The sequence below is a fragment of the Eublepharis macularius genome, chromosome 1 (assembly GCF_028583425.1).
Source record: "Eublepharis macularius isolate TG4126 chromosome 1, MPM_Emac_v1.0, whole genome shotgun sequence".
Classification (NCBI taxonomy): domain Eukaryota; kingdom Metazoa; phylum Chordata; class Lepidosauria; order Squamata; family Eublepharidae; genus Eublepharis; species Eublepharis macularius.
Window position 1 is genome coordinate 233272498 of NC_072790.1, and position 19232 is coordinate 233291729.

General features: G+C 51.5%; 1 protein-coding gene across 2 annotated transcripts; it reads left to right on the forward strand.

Moving 5' to 3' along the window:
- The first annotated feature begins 1880 nt into the window (after positions 1 to 1880).
- Positions 1881 to 16364, forward strand: MTA2 (metastasis associated 1 family member 2). Of its 2 annotated transcripts, XM_054992966.1 has the most exons (18): positions 1881 to 2036; positions 5329 to 5396; positions 5615 to 5708; positions 7489 to 7606; positions 7750 to 7813; positions 8039 to 8156; positions 8276 to 8378; positions 8474 to 8573; positions 10618 to 10806; positions 11067 to 11141; positions 11318 to 11376; positions 11463 to 11560; positions 11827 to 11966; positions 12819 to 13047; positions 13139 to 13228; positions 13603 to 13721; positions 14301 to 14449; positions 15552 to 16364. In XM_054992966.1, the coding sequence occupies exons 1-18, from the start codon at positions 2009 to 2011 to the stop codon at positions 15721 to 15723; spliced, it is 2013 nt and encodes a 670-aa protein (XP_054848941.1). In that variant the 5' UTR covers positions 1881 to 2008; the 3' UTR covers positions 15724 to 16364. The 2 variants fall into 2 exon arrangements, with proteins under 2 accessions (XP_054848941.1, XP_054848948.1); XM_054992973.1 differs by lacking the exon at positions 14301 to 14449.
- Positions 16365 to 19232: the final 2868 nt, after the last annotated feature.

Here is a 19232-nt window from a genome sequence, read left to right on the forward strand (position 1 = left end):
ATCTGTTTCCAGACGGCTTACCTGCCTCCGGAACGTTGCGCCATCTTGCGGGGGAAAACGCGAAATTTTGCGACGTCGCGCAAAACTCGTGCGAGAAAACGCGATATTTCGCGTTTTCACTGCAAGATGGCGTGACATTCCGGAGGCAGGTAAGCCATCTGGAAACGGCCCTGCTGAGTAGGCTTTGAAGAGGAAATACTTGTGTGTGTTTTGTGGTTTGTAAACTGCCCTTAGATTCATTTCATCAAAATTTGGCCAAAATTTTTAAAAATAAATAAAATTGCAAAAAGATCCTGACCAGTGGTGAAAAATGTAACGGGTAATTATATATAAAGCATCTATTTTTTTTCTATCTATTTCACATTTCTACTCCACCCTCCCCACAAGTGGGCTCAGGGTGGATCACAACCCATTAAAATACAGTAAAATTCCATCTCCATAAAACATTTAAAAGCATCATTAAAATAAAAACATATCTACTCTGCAGCAGTCAAGTGGCTGAGAGAGAACAAACAGAGCCTGAATCGAGATAGGACCAAGATGATACTGGCTAGAAGCTGCTTTCAATTGGATTGTACTATGCACTGTCGAAGGTTACAAATTTTATTGAAAGAAAGGCAATTGTTAAGAGCCAAAAGTATCCTGTTGGAACCTGATTTCCTGCTGCAAAAATAGGTGACCCTGGCAGCTGAAAAATGCTGTCATCTAGCTTCTTTCAATTAGGAAACCAGTTCCCTATTTGCAGATGTCAGTCTTGTCATTCTGAGCCAAGCTTCAGGGACCTCATGCCTAGACTACTGTCACATATTCTATATGGGGCTGCCTCTGAAGACGATCCGGATTCTTCAGCTGGTGCAAAATGCAGCCGCCCACCTCTGTTATTCAGGACTGGACATGGGAACTGGGTGCTTGTTTCCTAGCCCTGGTGGCCCTTAAATGACATGGGGCTCATTGAGGGACGTCTACCTCCTCTCCATGTGGTAGCAAAGTCCGGGATCTGTGGTTTGTCTAGAGTGTGGTCTGCAGTGGCTTGTGGAACTGCCTCCTGGAAGAAATCTAGGTGGCTTCTACCCTCATTTGTGCACAAAGATGTTAAATGGAATTATTCTGACTAGTTTGGGGGTGGAGCAGTCTGGGCAACAGGAAATCTTTCTAGCTGTACAGGTGGTGTTTTTAGACTGGTGCTTTTGACTGATTATGCGGTTTAACACTGTTTTTACCAGGCTGGGGCCTTAATTTAGTCGAGGGTAGGGTATTTTTAAATAAAATACATCTGCAAAGAGATCCTACAGAATGAGAGATCAAAAAGTGAAAGGTTTTGTGTGCATACTTTTGAGTTACACAGAACTCTTCACCCTTTTATGATCCAAACGAATATGCCCGAGGAGTTTTGTAGAAGCAAAAAGCACCTACTGAAGGCGCCTAAGGTTGGGAGTTAAACTCCGTCTCCGGAAACCAGCGTGGAACATCGACAATCGTGCCCTCGGCTCTGTTTTCCGAAGATTGCCGGGAAAACCCGAAGAGGGCAGACCCTCCCCGCGTCCCCCTTCGCGGATTATAATCAGGTTTGTTTTACGGAATGAGCCGAAGATTTCCGGAAAAGTGCGAATTGCCTTCGTGTATTTCCGTGATGGGAGAAAAAGGCGGAGGGGGGTCATTTTGAACTGGTCGAAACTTTAATATTAAAGAGAGGGGCGCTGACCAAGAAATGCGGAGAGCTTCCGACCAGTTCTCTGAGGGGGGGGGGGAACCCGAGCCCTCTCTTTTGTTTAAGGAGGGGTGGGGGCGTGTAAAATCCCCCCTTGACGAAGCTGACCGGAAAAGGCCGAGCTTTTCCGAAGACTCCCGAGGGGCTTCCGGAAACTCCCGAAGTGGCCGAGGCTTGGCCGGCGCCGGTGCTCGCTGCGTGAGGGGGAGAGACGACAACGACGGCGGGAGGCGATGAAGAGCGGCCGGGCCCGGAGTTGCTGAGGGGGCCGAGCTGGGCCAGAAGCCCCCCGCCGGAGCCATGGCGGCCAATATGTACCGGGTGGGCGGTAAGGAAGGGGGAACGGGCGCCCTCCGGGTGGGGGAGGGGCGAGACACGAGGGGGGAGGGGCGCGGCGGGGAAATGGGGGTGGGGGTGGGGGAGGGTCCTTATCAAACGGGGTTCAGACAGGCGACGAAGAGTGGTGGAAAGGGGTGTGGGGGTGTTCAAGGGGTTAAGCTCCTGGGGGTGGGCCAGAAATGGGGGGGGGGTCATCCTGGTCTGCATGGAATAGGTGAAGGGGCCTGGATGAAATACGTCTGGGGGTTCAGGAGCAGGGGAGGGGAAGCTCATGGGGAGGGTAAAGAGGGGGGATTTGGGAAGGGGGCGCTTAAGGAAGTGCTGGTTGTGTGGCCAAAATTTGGGGGGGAGGGAGAGGGAGAGAGACTGGGGTCGCCTGTAAGAGGAGGGGGTGGATTCAGGGGTCGCCTGTAAGAGGAGGGGATGGGTTCAGTGGGGCTAGGTCAGAGTGTATTAAGGGGGCAGGCTGGGCTAAGCAGCTTGAGCTGGAGGGTTTTAAGGGGTAGGTAGAGGCGCCTGGGCTAAATACGGGAAGGCCTGGGGGTAGGAAAGGGGGGTGCAGATAGGGGTTGTTCCTGGTAGTGGGGGCAGAAAGGTAAATCAGGAGGAGGGTAGGTAGGTAATAAAGAACAGGTGGGGGTTGGCTGGGTTAAGGTGCTGGTTGAGGGTGTAAGGAGTAGGTAGAAAGGCCTGTATGCAGGGTGGTTAAGGAAAAGGGGGGGGGCACAGGCAGAAATTTGGAAGGAGGGAACGAAGAGTAGATGGGGGCCTGGTCTGAACTGCTGGGGAGGGGGGGGGGGACTATGAATGAGATCAGCAGCTTCTTTCCTGTGCTAAGGGTGGGCTGTGTTTAGTGAGACGAGATGTGGGGGGAACTGAGATCCCAAAGATCTGAGAAAGGAATGAGGAGGCCTGACTAAAGCTGTGGACAGGGTGGGAGGAGTTACAGCTAAGGTGATCAGGATTTGGCTGGTTGTGGAGAGAGGTATGAGGACAGTGTGCTTGGTTATGGGGGAAGGGGAGTATCGTAGACTCAGGCACATGTGGATCAGAGGCTGGTTGGAGGGCCCTGTTGGGTTTTAAGTTGAGGTAGCTAATGTAGACAAGAGGATGATCTGTATAAGCTGAGAGTGCAGAGTGTTGGTGGTTTGGCTTTGACAAGAGCATTTATCTGATCCAGTGCATGAAAGGTAAATAGAACAAATGTGTTCAGAAGCATTTGGACTCAACAGGCGAAGACCTCTGAGCTCTGCTTATTAGACTATGGTGGACTGATCCAGCCATGCATCTTTATGTTCTTCCTATATTTCACACATTGACTCTGTTAAGATCATCTTGTGCCCATCTCACCTGCACCACCTTCACACATTGACTCTGTTAAGATCATCTTGTGCCCATCTCACCTGCACCACCTCCTTGAGTTGGTCTCTCCATTACCTTTAGGTTTCTTTCATTTAAAAACTCTCTGACCTTCCCTCCTACTCCCCTTCTCACAAGCTGTTGAACCCCTTCGTCACCTCCTCCCACTCTTCTCTGTGTCACTTAAGCTACATGGCTCCCTAGGCCCAGCCTGTTCATAATTAGCTCCATCCTTTGAGGACTTGCTTCTTCAGATTGGCCTCTTTGGCGCACCCCTGAGTTGCTCTCCCATTGCCAGCTAAATTCTTCAACCATGCCCATGGCCCTGACCTTTCTCTACTGTTCTGTTTGATGCCTGTTGTAAACTCTCTGGGCTGAGATTGAGTTATGTCTCTGTTTTGTACAGTGCCCAGCATGCTTGTAGGGGGGAAAAAATGTTAATCATAATGGAAACAGTCCTGGTTGAAGGAGCTTCTTAGACTGGCTCTGGTACCCCATCTTTGCCTATCTTTAAGACAAAGGGTTATCGTAGCAGGAGGATAGCCCGTGTCATAACTTCTTGAAAGTTCCTTGACAGTTCATGTAGCATAGTGGTTTGAGACCATGAGCGGTGCGCTGAAAGACCCCAGCTTCAAGTCCACACAGCCATGAACTCCCTGGAAGGGCTTCTTGCCACAAGCTGCCATCTTTCAGCGTGTTCTTTCCCGTCCCCATAGAAGACAGCAGAGCTAATATTGGCTTGCTTTACAGGGCCATCTGAAAGGTTCCTGAGATAATGAGCAGGAGTTGTAACTCAGTGATAGGAGCACATGCAAAAGTAGGTATGGACCTGGGCATCTTCAGTCAGAAGTATCTCAGAGAACTGAACTGGGAAAGACCTTTCTATGCCTGAAATCCTGGCAAGCTGCTGCCTGTCCAAGGAAGCAATACTGAAGAGTACAGTGGACCAATGGTGTGGCAGTAAAGGCAACTTTATACATGACTCTAACATGGAGGCATTGTGGGGGTTTTGTGTCAGAATTAGCTCTCCCACTGAACCTTTGTGGGCTGGGGCCATGCTCCGCAGTCAGCTTACATGGCACTTGAGGCAAAAAGACTGGCTCATCCCTGGCCTTGGCCACAAATCTGTATGTTTACAGTTTCTAAAGAAGTTTGGCCCAAGGAAATCTGCCTGCTGTACCTTGTACATGGTATGCAAGTGAGGGATTCCTGCATGTATTATTCTAATCATTAGGATGGGCTCTATGTAAGACACTGGAGCTTTATCCCCTAGCGACCTATCCCCTCTGGCCTCTGAGGTTTTACTAGATGTTGCCTCATGATTTCTAGCTTTGCTTTTGGGAACTTAAAAACTTCTTGTAAACAGTATTTTTTTAAAAAAAGTTGAGAAACTGTTGAATTCTGCGTCTCAAAACCTGGCTGCAAAATCATGGAATGCCTGCTGTGTTGATGTTATACTGGTAGAATGGAAAGAGGGTAGCAGGGGGTGGTATCTCTTGAATCTGGCTTAGAGTGCCCTTAATAAAATGGACCGTACAAACTTATGTTAGAGAAATAGTCATATTTCTGCTATGGTGGATTGACAGGCCTTGAGGATACACGGTATGTATACACTCTGGTATATTTATGGAAACTAGTAGAGTATAGGAGTTAAGTGCGTTTCTGATCTGGCAAGTCCCAGGTTCAGATCTTAACGGCAGAGGTGAGCAAAACTTCTTCAGCTCTCTGTTTGTAATCATACTAGTATACCTTGTAAGATAGTTGTGAGAGTGATATAGGTAGCATATTTAGAGAACCTTGGGCAAAAGGCCTTGCATAAAAACACTCCAGTTAGTTCGGCCAGCAGCTCTGGAGGGTGCAATCCCGCTCCTGCTGCCTCCACTTTCCATCACTCATTGCCCCCTCCTTTGCCCCTTTTGCAGATTACGTCTACTTTGAGAATTCCTCTAGTAACCCCTACCTCGTACGTCGCATTGAGGAGCTCAACAAGGTAAGAGTAGCACTGGACATGGGGAGGGTGCTAAGCTCTGTCTTGTGGAATTGCTGGACACTTGGAGAGTCTGGGGATGTGGCTGGGATGCGGGTTAAGCAGGAAACTGTTGAGAGTAGTAGAGGCAGTTTAAGTGAGCTCCAGACTCTGGAGCCATATCTGCCACCCAACGGCAAGCATGTCCATCTATCATCAGCATTGTCCTCTTCCTCCCATAGACAGCCAATGGTAACGTGGAGGCCAAGGTGGTCTGCCTGTTTCGACGGCGTGATATCTCCAGTAGCCTCAACAGCCTGGCTGACAGCAATGCCCGTGAGTAGCTGAGGGATCTGCGAGGAGTTATGACCCATAAATTGAGTTAAAGGCCGGTGCTTTCAAAGGCTGAAATCGCCGTTTTGCCCTCTGTGCGGTAGGGTGTTTGTTTAGCAAGGTGTTCTGCTGGTTGGGGTTTGTGAAGCGGGCCTTGGAATGGATGGCTTGTCAGCCTGTCTTGTGACTTCATTTTGTGGAGGAGGCGGAGAGAGGAGAACGGGCAGGGATAAAGCTGTTGCCTGCAGGTTGTAATGATGGGAGGAGGGAGTCCATGCAGGAGGGAGAGCGGCAAGGGAGTGGGTGAAAGGCCTCTCCACCCTGTCCCTGGAGCACCAGTCTCCTTGTCTCCAGAGCTTGGCTTTTTTCTGCCCAGGCAGAGGTTGAGGGCGCCTGGCTCAGCAGCTGCCTCGGCAGTGACTTCCTGGGGGGGGGGGGTCTCATTGTTCTGGTGTGCATTAATATTTTTACACCTCCCATTTGGGTTAACAAGAGGGAAACTTCTCCCTTTCACTGAGAGCCATACCCAAAGCAGAATGGATAGGAATATATGTGAAGAAACTGCTGACTAGTTTAAACTTTGGCAGGTGTTGCATTGTGTATGTGGGAGTGGCGGGGCGGGGGGGGGGCGGAGATTCAGGTTTGGGACAGTAAGAAGAGCTGGCAGCTCTGGAAAGCAGACTGTACATAATGGAAGCTGGGAGACAGCAACAGTGTCACTTCAGAACACCTGGTTCCTGGCCCGTGCGAGGCCTCCACGTCTCTCGGTTCCTGGTCTCACAGAGGAGTTCTAAGCCACGAAAGGGTTAACAGGAAAGGGCTTGTAGCTGGGGGAGGGGAAGGGGCATGCGTGACTCTGCATAGGGTTTCCTGGCCTCTTGAGCAGGGGCTGTGACCTTGACTGTGCCCAATCAGACCCAGCCGGTTCCCACAAGGCTGCCTTTAACCCACCCACCCACTCACCCAACTGAGGCGCAAAGGGTTTCCTGAACTGAAAAGCAGGGAGGGTGGAGCCAGCATTCCTCTCACTCCTCTAGTCCCCACCCACCCCTAGGACTCTGCCAAGTTCTTGAAGCAGGTGGGGGATGGGAGAGCAGTGTGCTTCTTGATGGCTGCTGCTGCTCAGCTGCTTCCGGGATGGCGGGTGACTGCATGTGGCGGTCTCTGTCGCTGCAGTGGAGAGCATGAGCAGAAATGATGACCCTCAGCAGCAGTCGCTGTCAGTTGGAAACAAGCACCATGCCGCATTTTGGATGGAAAGGGAAACTGAAATGATCGTGGGGTTGGCGGATCTTCCCTCTGAAGAAAGGCTAAAGCCAGAAGGCTCAGCTTAGGAAAAGGAAGTGCCTTACACGCAATACATTAAGAATATATGGAATCTATAGTTGGAAAACACATGGAATTCAGTACCACATGAACAGGGGAGCACTCCTAGCTTGCATAACTTCGAAAGGAATTGTGAAGATTCATGGAGGGTGATAGCTCTGTCATAAAAGGAACCTCCATGTTCAGAAGCAGTATTCCTTGAAATTCCAGGTGCTGGGTGGAACATCCTGCCCTGCTTTTTTTCTGGATGCTTCTAACCACTGTTAAAAGTCACTGCTGCGCCAGATAGGCCTTCGATCCCCAAGTGGATCAGATTGGGGCATGAGGGCAATCACTGACTTTGAGGAGGGATGAAATCTTGAAGTCCCTGAAGGACGTGGCATGCCCCAAAACCAGCAGTGCGTGGGCGGGGGGAGATCCTTTACTCACTTTTCCTCCTTTACCCTCCCCTGCCCAGGAGAATTTGAAGAAGAATCCAAACAGCCTTCGGTGTCGGAGCAGCAGCGGCACCAGCTAAAGCACCGGGAACTGTTCTTGTCCCGGCAGTTTGAGTCTCTGCCTGCTACCCACATACGGTAAGGAGAGGTAGGAGAGGGATGAGTTTAATCCTGCACATCCTTTGCTCTTGAGCTGCTGAGAGAAAGAGAAGCTTGTTCTCTTAGGGCCATCTGAGCCAGCTCAGGAGCATGACACAGGTTCTTCCTCCTCTTCCTTGCAGGGGGAAGTGCAGCGTTACCCTGCTTAACGAGACAGATGTCCTCAGCCAGTACCTGGACAAAGAGGTGAGGCAGGAAGGGAAAGGGGGGGTATCAAGGATCTTCTGTGATCATCTCTGGGCTCTTGAGGTTCTGGGCTTGAGCTCTAGTGGTTTCCATTGGAACCCGTCAAACAAAGCAGTGGGTGAGGCATTTCCTGGACTTGGATCTAGTTTGTTTCCTCCTGGCTTGGCAGAATGAATGAAAGGGGTCCGAGGGTTATTAATTCTTCTGCCCCCCTTTTCCTCCTAGGATTGTTTCTTCTATTCACTGGTCTTTGACCCTGTTCAAAAGACTCTCCTGGCTGACCAGGGTGAGATCCGAGTGGGTTGCAAGTACCAGGCAGAGATTCCTGACCGACTGGCAGAAGGTGAGCAGGAGGTTGGGCCCCCGTCACCAAGCAAAGCACATTTCGCTGGCCAGGCTTTGTTAGAGGAAGTGTGGCAGCCCAGTTATGCTGATAATCACCCCTCCCTAATCTTCCCCCAGGAGAGTCCGATAACCGGAACCAGCAAAAGATGGAGATGAAGGTTTGGGATCCTGACAACCCTCTAACGGACCGGCAGATTGACCAGTTCCTTGTGGTGGCTCGGTGAGATCCGGCTGGGGGGTGGTCTGGCTTTACTTGCCGGGTTGGCTCTGACTCCAGTGGGTCGTTAACCTGCTCTCGTCTCTCATTTGCGCCAGGGCTGTTGGCACCTTCGCTCGAGCCCTCGACTGCAGCAGCTCCATCCGGCAGCCCAGCCTTCATATGAGTGCAGCAGCTGCCTCCAGGGATATCACACTGGTAAGGGATTGGACCAGGATAAGCAGGGCTGTATGTGATGACTAGGTAGATAATAATTGGGCGAAGTGAGAGTGACTGTTCACCCCATGAGCATTGTGCTCAAGTGGAGATTTTAACCCAGGTTTCCTCAGTCCAGCACCACTCTGGCTCTCAAGGTTGTTTAAGCCAAGAAAAGCAGGATTCTGTGAGGGGTTCAAATCCTACTATATAAAAGGCTAAGTGGATTCAAGACAACTCACTTCCTACCCTGGTGTGCCTCCAGAGCGCTGCTGTGGAGGGAAGTGCAGATGAGGCAGCCATACCTCCAGAGAGCGCGCCATGGTGGAAAGCCCAGGCCGGGATCAGGAGTGGAGCAGGTGGCAATGCCTGCTCCCACCTTCACCTGACCGAGATCAGGAGAGGAGCAGTTGGCAATGCCTGCCCCCGCCTTCACCCAGCCAGGATCAGGAGTAGAGCAGGTGGCAATGCCCACCCACCCCCTTTAACCAGCTGGGATCAGGAGCAGAGCAGGTGGCAATGACCGCCCCCCCCTTCACCCAGCCAGGATCAGGAGCACAGCAGGTGGCAATGCCTGCCCCATTCACCCATCTGGGATCAGGAGTGGAGCAGGTTGCAATGCTCACCCCACCTTCACCCAGGCAGGATCAGGTGCAGAGCAGGTAGTAATGCCTGCCCCCCCTTCATGTGGCCAGGATCAAGTGCAGAGCAGGTAGGTGGCAATGCTCACCTCCTGCCTTCACTTGGCTGGGATCAAGTGCAGAGCAGGAGGCAATGCCCGCTCCCCCTTCACTCAGCCAGGATCAGGTAGGAAGCAGGCGGCAATGTCCGTGCCCCCTTTATGTGGCTGGGATCAAGTGCAGAGCAGGTAACAGTGCCCCCCCACCCCCGTCTTCAGTCAGCCGGGATCAGGAGCAGGGCAGGTGGCAATGCCCATCCCCTTCACTCAGCTGGGATCAGGAGCGGAGCAGGTGACAATGCCTGCCCCGCTTCACCTGACTGGGATCAGGCAAGGGGCAGGTGGCAATGTCTGCACCCCCCTCAGTTGGCCGGGATCCGGTGCAGAGGTGGTGCCCCCCCCCACGGCCTTTATCTAGCTAGAATTAGTGATGGAGTAGGAGGGAATGCCTGCCTGTCCACCTTCCCTTTTCTAGAGCCCATTGTATTTTTTCCCACAACGGGCTTTGTTGCTAGTTAATAGAGAAGAATCGTGCAACTGAATTTGAGGTGAGGAAAGCACCACCGAGTCACAGATGACTTAGGGCAACCCTGTAGGGTTTCAAAGTAAGAGACATACAGAGGTAGGTGGCTTGCCATTGCCTGTTTCTGCATAGCGACCCTGGACTTCCTTGGTGGCCTCCCATCTAATTACTAACTAGGGCCAACCCTGCTTAGCATCTGAGATCTGATAAGATTGAGCTAGATTTAGTTTGCCTAAATCTACAGCTTCTGATCTTTGTCATAATTATTCTGCTAGTCGAGGAATGGTGAATGGGTCAGTATGGGGCAATGAATCTTGTCTTGGCCATTTGACCCTGTCCACCCCTCTTCTGGCTTTTGATGTTTTGTTAGGCATTGCCTGCGTTCTTCTTAATATCTATTTTGCAGCCTTAAGGACCACAATTGCACATTACTTTTATGTGAAAGCAGAGACTCTAAATTCGTGCATTGCGCCTAACCATAGTTTGTGCTGACCATAGTTTAGACCTCAAGACTGGTGTGGGCTTGTTAAGGTAGAGGCAGATTGTACTCAGTCTCTCGTTCAGTCCTGTTTGTATGGTGCATCAGCCTGTGGAAGCACAGTGATGGGCGTAATAATGGTTTGAGAATTCAGACATGGTGCTGAAACAGTTAAGTTCTTTAGCCGTAGTTTGGCGTTCTATCATCCCGGAGAGTATCGGGATGTGGTATTGGACACATCTCCCCAAACCACATGTGGCCTGTGCAGCTTTTACTGTGGGCTTGCCAGTGGGGGTCCGGCAAGTACCTAGAAGCCCGCTTTCCCTCCTCCTCACTCTTCTCACCCTTCATCCCTCTGTCCTGGCAGTTCCACGCAATGGATACGCTGCAGCGGAATGGCTACGACCTGGCCAAAGCCATGTCTACGTTGGTGCCCCAGGGAGGCCCTGTGCTGTGCAGGGACGAGATGGAGGAGTGGTCAGCCTCAGAAGCCATGCTCTTCGAGGAAGCCCTGGAGAAATATGGCAAAGACTTCAACGATATTCGGCAGGACTTTGTGAGTGAGGCTGCATGTTGAGCGGAGCCTTGGGCTTGGTGGCGCTCTCTTCTTGCCCAAGTAGCCTTGCTTTGGCCTGGGCTAGTTGGAATTAGAAGGCAGAACGGCCAGGTTTCAAGCGTTGGCGCCCCTTCTCAGTAGTGAACTGCTGTGGGGACCTGGGGCACAGGGGCGCCTGTCTTTGGCTCCGCTTTCTTTTGCAATCCTGATTTGGATGGGCTGGAGCAGGGCACGTTCTTGAAGATCTTTGTCCCTTGCAGCTGCCATGGAAATCCCTGGCCAGCATCGTGCAGTTCTACTACATGTGGAAAACTACAGACCGATACATTCAGCAGGTGCGTGGGCCAGTTTTCACAGGTGCCTTGGGGTGGCAGTTCATTGGGAGAGGCTGCGAGGTGAAAAAGTCCTTTCCCTGGAGAAGTTTACCAAGCAGCTTTGGTGGTCCAGAGCTGGCTCAGCTCCCTCCCAATACGATGCTTCTGTGTCTTACGCAGCTTGCCTTTCCTTGCAGAAAAGACTGAAAGCAGCCGAAGCTGACAGCAAGCTGAAGCAGGTGTACATCCCCACCTAGTGAGTATCCCTTCCCCGAGGCATTGGTGAGAGGGAAGTGGGTAAGTTCTGCCCAGGCCTTTAACCCTGTTGCCTCCCTCATCCAGTACGAAACCCAATCCAAACCAAATCATCTCGGTGAGCAATAAGCCTGGCATGAACGGAGCTGGCTTCCAGAAGGGGCTGACCTGTGAGAGCTGCCATAGTGAGTACCTGCCTGGAGGTGAAGGGGGGGCAGGTACAGGCCTGCATGTCTCTGCTGTAGGGGAGCAGGAGATGGGTTGGCTGGTGATCCCGGTTCTAAAAGAGTTACGTTTTCAGTCCTGATGCTGAGATGGTACTGCAGGTTTGTATGGAGAGGGGATCTTCTGAAAACCAACCAGAGGTATTGCTCCTAGACTTTGGTGGCAGGAGCCCCTAGGAGTGACACTTAATTGAGCCCGTGACCCTTTACTTCCCTCTCACCCACAGCCACTCAGTCAGCACAGTGGTACGCCTGGGGTCCCCCAAACATGCAGTGCCGCCTCTGTGCTTCCTGTTGGATCTACTGGAAAAAATATGGAGGCCTGAAGACTCCGACGCAACTCGAGGGAGCAGCACGCAGCGTCACGGTAATCGTGCTCCCAAGTGTTCCCTGTTCTTAGAGAAGTGCCCAGTTCGAACCTCTCTTTTGTCATTGTATTTTAAGGGTCTCTTTTTCTATCCTTGCAAAGTCTCACATTCTCCTGCTTTAACTTCTGATTGGAGCTAATGGCTTTTAGTGTGGAAATGGCCGGTAACAAGAAGGCCTTTGGGGGTCAGTTTTCCAGCTTCGATCCTGTGCATCTAGCCAAGGCAGCAGCCGCTCAGGACCAAGTCATAGGTTTATTTTAGAGTATAGCGCTACAGTGACAAGCAGTGATGGGGCTGGCTGCTTTTTCTTCTTTGACGCCCTCTCATAAAACATGCCCCACAGGTCTCCCAACCAGCCATTGTCAAGAGACCATCTATTATATCCCATGAAACTAAGAATGCTGCTGTGTGTAGGTGGCAGCTTCCCTTCTTGTACCATGATTATGTCCTTTGTTGACAGAGGCAGGAGCAAGGGCTGTTTACTTCCCCTGGTTCCTTTACAGTGCGCCACCTTTCCTGCTATTGTGACTGCAGGACTTTCTAGACTGAATCAAGGAGACCAGCAGGCACCAGTAGCAAAAGTCTGCCTAGAAGCCCCCTACCTGCTTACCATGTGATTTGGCCATCTGCGCCGCAAAGTTCCCATGTTTGTAATTAGCATGAGCATCAAACTCAGTGAGAATAAAAGTATCTTTTTGGCTGCTCTATAACGTTTTTTTCAGTATATTTGACCATTATTTGACCAGTCAGTTGAACAAATCCTTTTAGACCTGCCAAACGGCCATTCTTTCTGCTCAATCGCTGTGTGCGCTTACGTCTCTTCCTCCTTTCTGCCACCCCCCTGGCTATAGGAGCCACACTCCCGGGGCCACATGTCTCGGCCAGAAGCCCAGAGTCTCTCACCGTACACAACCAGCGCCAACCGGGCAAAGCTCCTAGCCAAGAACCGGCAGACCTTCCTGCTGCAGACAACCAAGCTGACCCGCATTGCACGCCGTATGTGCCGGGATATCCTGCAACCGCGCCGAGCTGCTCGACGCCCTTATGCCCCCATCAATGCCAACGCCATCAAGGCAGAGTGTACGTGGGGTCAGGAGTGTAGTAGGGAGAATAGAGAGAAGGCCCACGAGGCTCGTAGATCTCATGCTCGTTACCCCCTTCTCCCCTCCAGGCTCCATTCGGCTACCCAAGGCAGCAAAGACCCCCCTCAAGATCCACCCTCTGGTGCGGCTTCCTCTGGCTACCATTGTCAAGGAGCTTGGTAAGGCTGTGAAGCTTGCATAGCTCTAGTCTGGATATCTCATTGGCTTCGACTGGGAACATGCTGTCAGCTCTTGTCTTTGCACCTCCTCTCCATCCTCAGAATTTATGATCACCTAAATTTGCTATATCCAAGTTGGGCAGACTGTTAGTGCTAGCCAGGGTCTGCTTACAAACTGTGGTTGGACCTGTGTGATAGCCATAGACTACTGGGGAGGGGGGAAGGGGAGAAGGTTTGACTGTACCAAGCCACGCCATTTTCCTCTTTGAAATATAAAACCAGTAGAACAGAGCTGACTTCCAAAAGGGGAGGGAGAGATGTTGTTTCTGTGTGTGATTCCCCCAGCACAATGGTGTGTTTAAATTTTTTTCCAGCTGCGCAGGCCCCCCTGAAGCCAAAAACTCCCCGAGGCACCAAGACTCCCATCAACAGAAATCAGCTGACCCAGAATCGAGGCTTGGCTGGCATCGTGGGCAAGCGAGCATATGAGAGTGTGAGTGCCAGGGGGCCAAGGAGGAGGGGAGCCAGGGCAGTGAGGGGGGGGGTTCTAAAAGTGAAGGGGGAAGGGAGAACATGCCATTTTCTGAAGTGCATGGAAGCTGATGTGGTAGAGATGTGTGGCTTCTAGAGTATTGGCAGGGGCAGAGGGAAAAAGAGACCCACGCATTACGGACTGGTACTTGAAATGAAATTTTGAGAGGGGGTGGCATTTTTCTTTTAACGTATGCCAAATTCCTGTCACATTCACTTTAGCCAGGGTTACTTTTGTAGTACTTCTCACACTTTTCCAAAATTGTCATTTTCTTCCCACCCCTCTCCCAGCTGGTGGAGATGGGGTGCGGGGGGACACTTCTATGTTTCGGGCGGCTTCTGGCGTATGATTTCTCTTCCCCCTCCCTGGGATTTCACATCTCTGAGTCCGAACTCCCCACAGTCAAGCAGATAAGCTCCTCCTGTTATTTTTAGGGCGAGACGAGGCGAGCTCAGGACGGGGGGGGAGGGAGCCAGCAAGAGGTGGACGCGGCTTTGGGGGGTTCCTCTCGCTGATAGCTCTGTGTGCGACCGGGTGCAGGTGGCAGGGGGCGGGCTCCCCTTCTCGGCCAACGGGCGGCCCATGACTTCCGGAATGAGGTCGAGCGCTCAGCCCGCCATCAAGCGTCAGAAGCTGAATCCGGCCGACGCCCCCAACCCTGTCGTTTTTGTGGCAACCAAGGACACCAGGTACTGGGGAAGGGATTCTTCGCGATGCAGTGTGGGATGAGCAGGAAGCGGTGAAGGGGTGGGGTGTTAGCCTTATCCCTTCTCTGGCACAGGGTTGATACCTGACTCTTGTTATCAGCTGTCCTGCCACAGAGATGGAGTTTGTGCCAGTATCTGTGTTGCCGGTTGCAAATTAAAGAAGGAAGCCCTCACCAGGGTTGATTGCAGCTGCTTGGATTGCTACCTGCAAACTTAAAAGTCTTTAAAACTTCCGGGCTGAACGGGGCTGTTCTGCAGTGCTTTGAACCGTCGGGTTTCTAGTTGGAGTTTAGTCAAGTTGCTGCCCAGGAGCAGATCCTCTGTCCCCCACCCCCCACCCCACCCCATCTTTCTGCTATAAATTGAGGGCTCTCAGTGCAAAATAATGTTTTGAAGATTGTACTTTGGATGATGCCTGTTGAATGTTTGGGTCTTCATAGAACTCGATGTTTCTGGCAAGGACTGGGGTGGTGGTGTAAAGGTCAAGAAAGGAGGAGAGGTGGGAGCTAGGAAGGAGTAGCCCTACAGACTGTGTGGCTCTTGTTCTGCTAGCTACAGGTCCTTATCTCCATCCATGAGGTCTAGACACTTCGTTTTTTAGCAGAATAAATCCTGGGGTTATCAGGAAGCCAGATGCATGGAAATAGTATAGGCTGCTCGACACGAACCCTGTCCTTCCTGCCTGGGATGCAGTTTTCCACAAGCCTCTTTTTAGGTGAGGCTTATCCTTCACTGTAAGGCATGTCAAACACCACGACAGGGGCTCCTATATCCCAGCCTGCTGTTGGTCGTATCCAGAAATAAGCCTGATGTTTGTGGCTGAGGGTGGTGGTGATTGAAAGTAGCAGGAGTGGGGGGGGGGAGAGAGTCTTGAGAGGGGTTGAAACACGTCCTGCTGATCCGGGCCTGCCGAAAAACCAGGTCCACGCCTGGGGTCTTCCTGGCACCGTCGTGGCCGGCTGAGCGCTGCGTCTTCCGGCATGTTCTGCTGCTGTCCAAGGAAGTGCCCCGTGTGGCGTGACGTTTGCATTTGGCCTCCCTTCTTTTGTTTAACTGCCTCTTCCCCCCCCCCCTCCTTCCACAGGGCACTCCGCAAGGCCCTGAGTCACCTGGAGATGCGCCGTGCTGCTCGCCGGCCCAACCTGCCACTCAAGGTGAAGTCGATGCTGCCCCTCCGGCCTGTGGTGGCCCCACTGGTGCCTGTGCCCCCAGCCCATCCTGCCAGCACCACCGAGCCCATCATCCTGGAAGACTGAGCGCCGTTACTTCTCTGGCATCCCCTCTAGGATCCTTGTAGCCATCTCACCTAACACCCACCCACCCCTTTTTTTCTGTGTCTGAGCCCTGTCTGGCAGGGGGGGCTTCAGAGCCCTGGTTATGCCAAGCATTTGCTGGAATCAGGCCAGGCAGGGAGGGGGGGCAGCTTTCCCCCCACGGTGGATCCTGGACACCCTTCATTCTCCTTTTTATATATATATTTTTTAATTTCCATATTGACTTTTTTTAACCCCTCCCCCTTGTTGAAAATTCAGACTTGCGCACAAAGTTGGCCTCCCACCTTTCCCCGCGCAACACCTTGAATACAAGTTGCACCTTTTTTTCAAAGTGGGCAGGAGACTATAGGGGTGGCACAAAATTGGAGCCAATCAGAAGCCCTTCCAGCGTTCCCACCACCTCTCCTCTTGCAGCTGTTCTTTCCTTTTCTCTCTCTTTCTGCTTCTTGGTGTCTCTCCCCCCCCCTTTTAAGTTGCCCTCTGGTCCCATAAACTTCCCCCTTCCATCCCTTTGACAAACCCATTTTTTGTACATGGTTTGAAAAGGAAAAAGTCAGGTTTTTTTAAGTCAACCTGTAACTGGTTCTTATAGCAACAAAGAAATAAATGCTGTTTTCTTCATACCTTCTGCGCTTTTTGAATGGGGCGGGGTGGGGGAAGTGGTATGACCAACACTTGGGAATGGACTGGCTCGCTGGCAAAGCATCTGCTTGGCATGCAGAAGGTCCCAGGTTCAATCCCCGGCATCTCCAGTTAAAGGTCAGAAGGTGGTGTGAAAGATCCTTACCTGGGACCCTGGACTGGCCGCAGCTTTCCAAACAGACTGTACTTCTCTTGACACACCAGAGATTTGACTCAGTATAAGGCAGCTTCGTAACTCATGCTACAAGAGGAGGAATCGCTTGATTTGGGGGAACTATTTTGGGCTGTTCTGACTTACTGTCGCGATGGACGCTGGCGTTCCGGTGATCCTCCGTTAGAGGAGGAGGGTATCCTCGAGTTACGCGGAGCTTCTGCAGATTCTTCTGCAAGGCTTCCCCGCGATGCCAACTCTGTGAGCTTTCAGAGCTCTCCTTGTAGTTCCCAATTATGTTGCCTCAACAACTTAAAAAATCGGCAGTCGTCTTGGTCCGTTGCTGCTAAGTATCTACAGACCATGGCTAAGAGCCACCAGAGTATTTTTTTTTTTGTGGGAGGAGGGATGTTTGTGCTCCTCACCCCAACCATGGCAGACTTCTGACTTTAACCTCATGCTGTTTCTGGGGATCTTCTGTTTCCCAGGAGTAGCATCTTGAGCTGTGGGGGAGCCACGCTCTGCAGTTGGAAATACCTTCCATCCATGGAAACCTTCCAGTTCATCTAAGCCCCAGACCCTGACCTCGATGGTCCAGGGCCAGCCTGATCTGGTCCAATCTCGGAAGCTATGCAGAGTTGGTTTGCGGTTGGATGGGAGACCGACCACCAAGGAAGTCAAGGGTTGCTGTCTAGAGGCAGGCGACTGCAAACCACCTCTGTCCATCTCTTGTCCCAAAATCCGTCTGGGTTGCCAGAAAGTCAGCTGTGACTTGACAGCACCTTTGCTTAGAAATTAGCAGGGTGGGGTCTCTTAAACCTTTCTGAATTTCCACATTGTTCTTTATTAAACAGCTTAAAAATATATAGCAGTACAGAATCTTATCCACAAGTTCTACAGCAGGTACTCCCAGTTCATAAGTCCAGATCCTCCATTTGGGGAGGTAGTATAAAGTCCTCTTGCCTCCTTGTCTATGCTCAGATGGCAACAGTAGCCTCAAGGACGATTTCAGTTACCTTGTCACCAAACTCACTGCAGCAGGTGGGAGGGGAATAAGCCTTAGTCCAGGCAAATCCTTGTTGAGGCTTACAGTGCTGCGCTATCCCTACCTGGAATAAACGAGACCGATTACATCCCATCTCATTCCAAAAATGCATCTTGAGCCAAGCTGCCGTTGTGGGTGGGGAAAATAGAAAACAGTGAGTTTGGGATGCAATTTGAAACGGTTAGGATGCAGTGGGGAAGAAGGGAGAGGAAGCCACAGGAAAGCTGATGTGAACGGAACAGGGAGCCATGTCAGACGAGCAATTCTCACGCAGCCTGTTGCTTTCTGAGCTGCAAAGGCCACACATTCCCTTCACGCAATACTAGCAGTCCCTAGGGCGGGAGTGAAAAGAGCTTTGGGACTACAGAGAGAGGAGCCAGTCACGTCACTTGCAAAGGATCTTTATGAACCCTGCCATTACCTCCCCACATACATCCCATCCTTGTGTTGTGCCTCAGCAGGAGCTTTATAGTTTCTTTAGTGCAGCCGTTGCTGCAGCCTTGACTCATCTAAGGAGTTGTATTTTTTTAACAATTGAAAGAGGGCTTCCTAATAGGAAACTTAATGGCAATCAGTTACACTGGAGGGTGCCCTTAACGAATGGAGCTAGTACCTCCCTGTAGTGCTAGAAGGTGGGTACTTTATCAGGCAGTTTGCTGACTGGTGTGGGGAAAGGAGAGACCCTCGCTTCCCCTTGACCAGACTCTAATTGGGTCTTCCCTATAAGGGCTGATTTCAGAAGCTTTTTTCCCCAAAAGGGAGAGACAGTGAGACATGAATGGGGACTGAAGGGAATGCAAGATTGGCCAGCCGGTTTGGGGTTGAATTCCCAAGAACGGCTTTTTATGTATGTGAGCAAGAAGGTAGACATGCAAGAAACCTCTGGTGTAAAATAGACCAGGTGCTCGCAGCTACCTCGTGGGTAGGCCTCCCAATTTGGGGGCATGATGGGTGCCCACCCCTTTCTCAAGCTTGGAGAAGCTTAGCTGATGAGAGAGAAGCAACCTGTTTGAGAAAAGGGAATCGATTCTCTGGGCCTGCTCCAAATCTTTCTGAATCCCCAGTTGCTTTGGGTTTTGGTTTTTTTTTAAAAAAAAAACATGGTCAATGCAACGAGTCCACACACTCGCACTTATATACGTCAGCCACCCCTTGAAAGCAGATCAGAATTCACCAGGCAAGGCTCTCCCCTTAGCTGCAGTGAGCACTGGTAGCTTTACAGGGCACCCTTGTGCCTTTTGAGGAAGGGACGCTAAGTCGGAGCTGCACCTTCCCAAATTACTCTGTTGATGTGGGTGCCCAATGCCTTGGCCACAGCGAGAATGCAGAGGGCAGGGGGCTGAACCACTGCGGGGGGCTACCAGCTCAAGACAGGCAGTGCAGGTGGGCCTTTGGTACCCCTGCCTGGTGCTAGAGAACAAGTTTATTGACTGCTCTCCGGTGGAGAGTTGAGGCTTCTTGAGCAGCACCAGAAGCTGTTTCCTTACGTCTCTTCTCCATGCCACGGACGGAACTGGCTTGGCAGCTTCTACGGTCGCTGCTTTTGCTACTCGTTTTATTGCAGTGCTTTCCAAACGATCAGACGAGTCGCTTGACCTTGTTTTTATGCTGCCCTGGGGCACCATCCGCCATGCACCTTCTTAAAAGATTGGC

Bases quoted from the DNA above. Each gene is read 5' to 3' on its own strand.
- MTA2 (XM_054992966.1), top strand. From the start codon at position 2,009: ATGGCGGCCAATATGTACCGGGTGGGCG. The intron at 7,607-7,749 runs GTAAGGAGAGGT...TCTTCCTTGCAG, and splicing joins CTGCCTGCTACCCACATACG to GGGGAAGTGCAGCGTTACCC. The intron at 8,574-10,617 runs GTAAGGGATTGG...CTGTCCTGGCAG, and splicing joins CCTCCAGGGATATCACACTG to TTCCACGCAATGGATACGCT.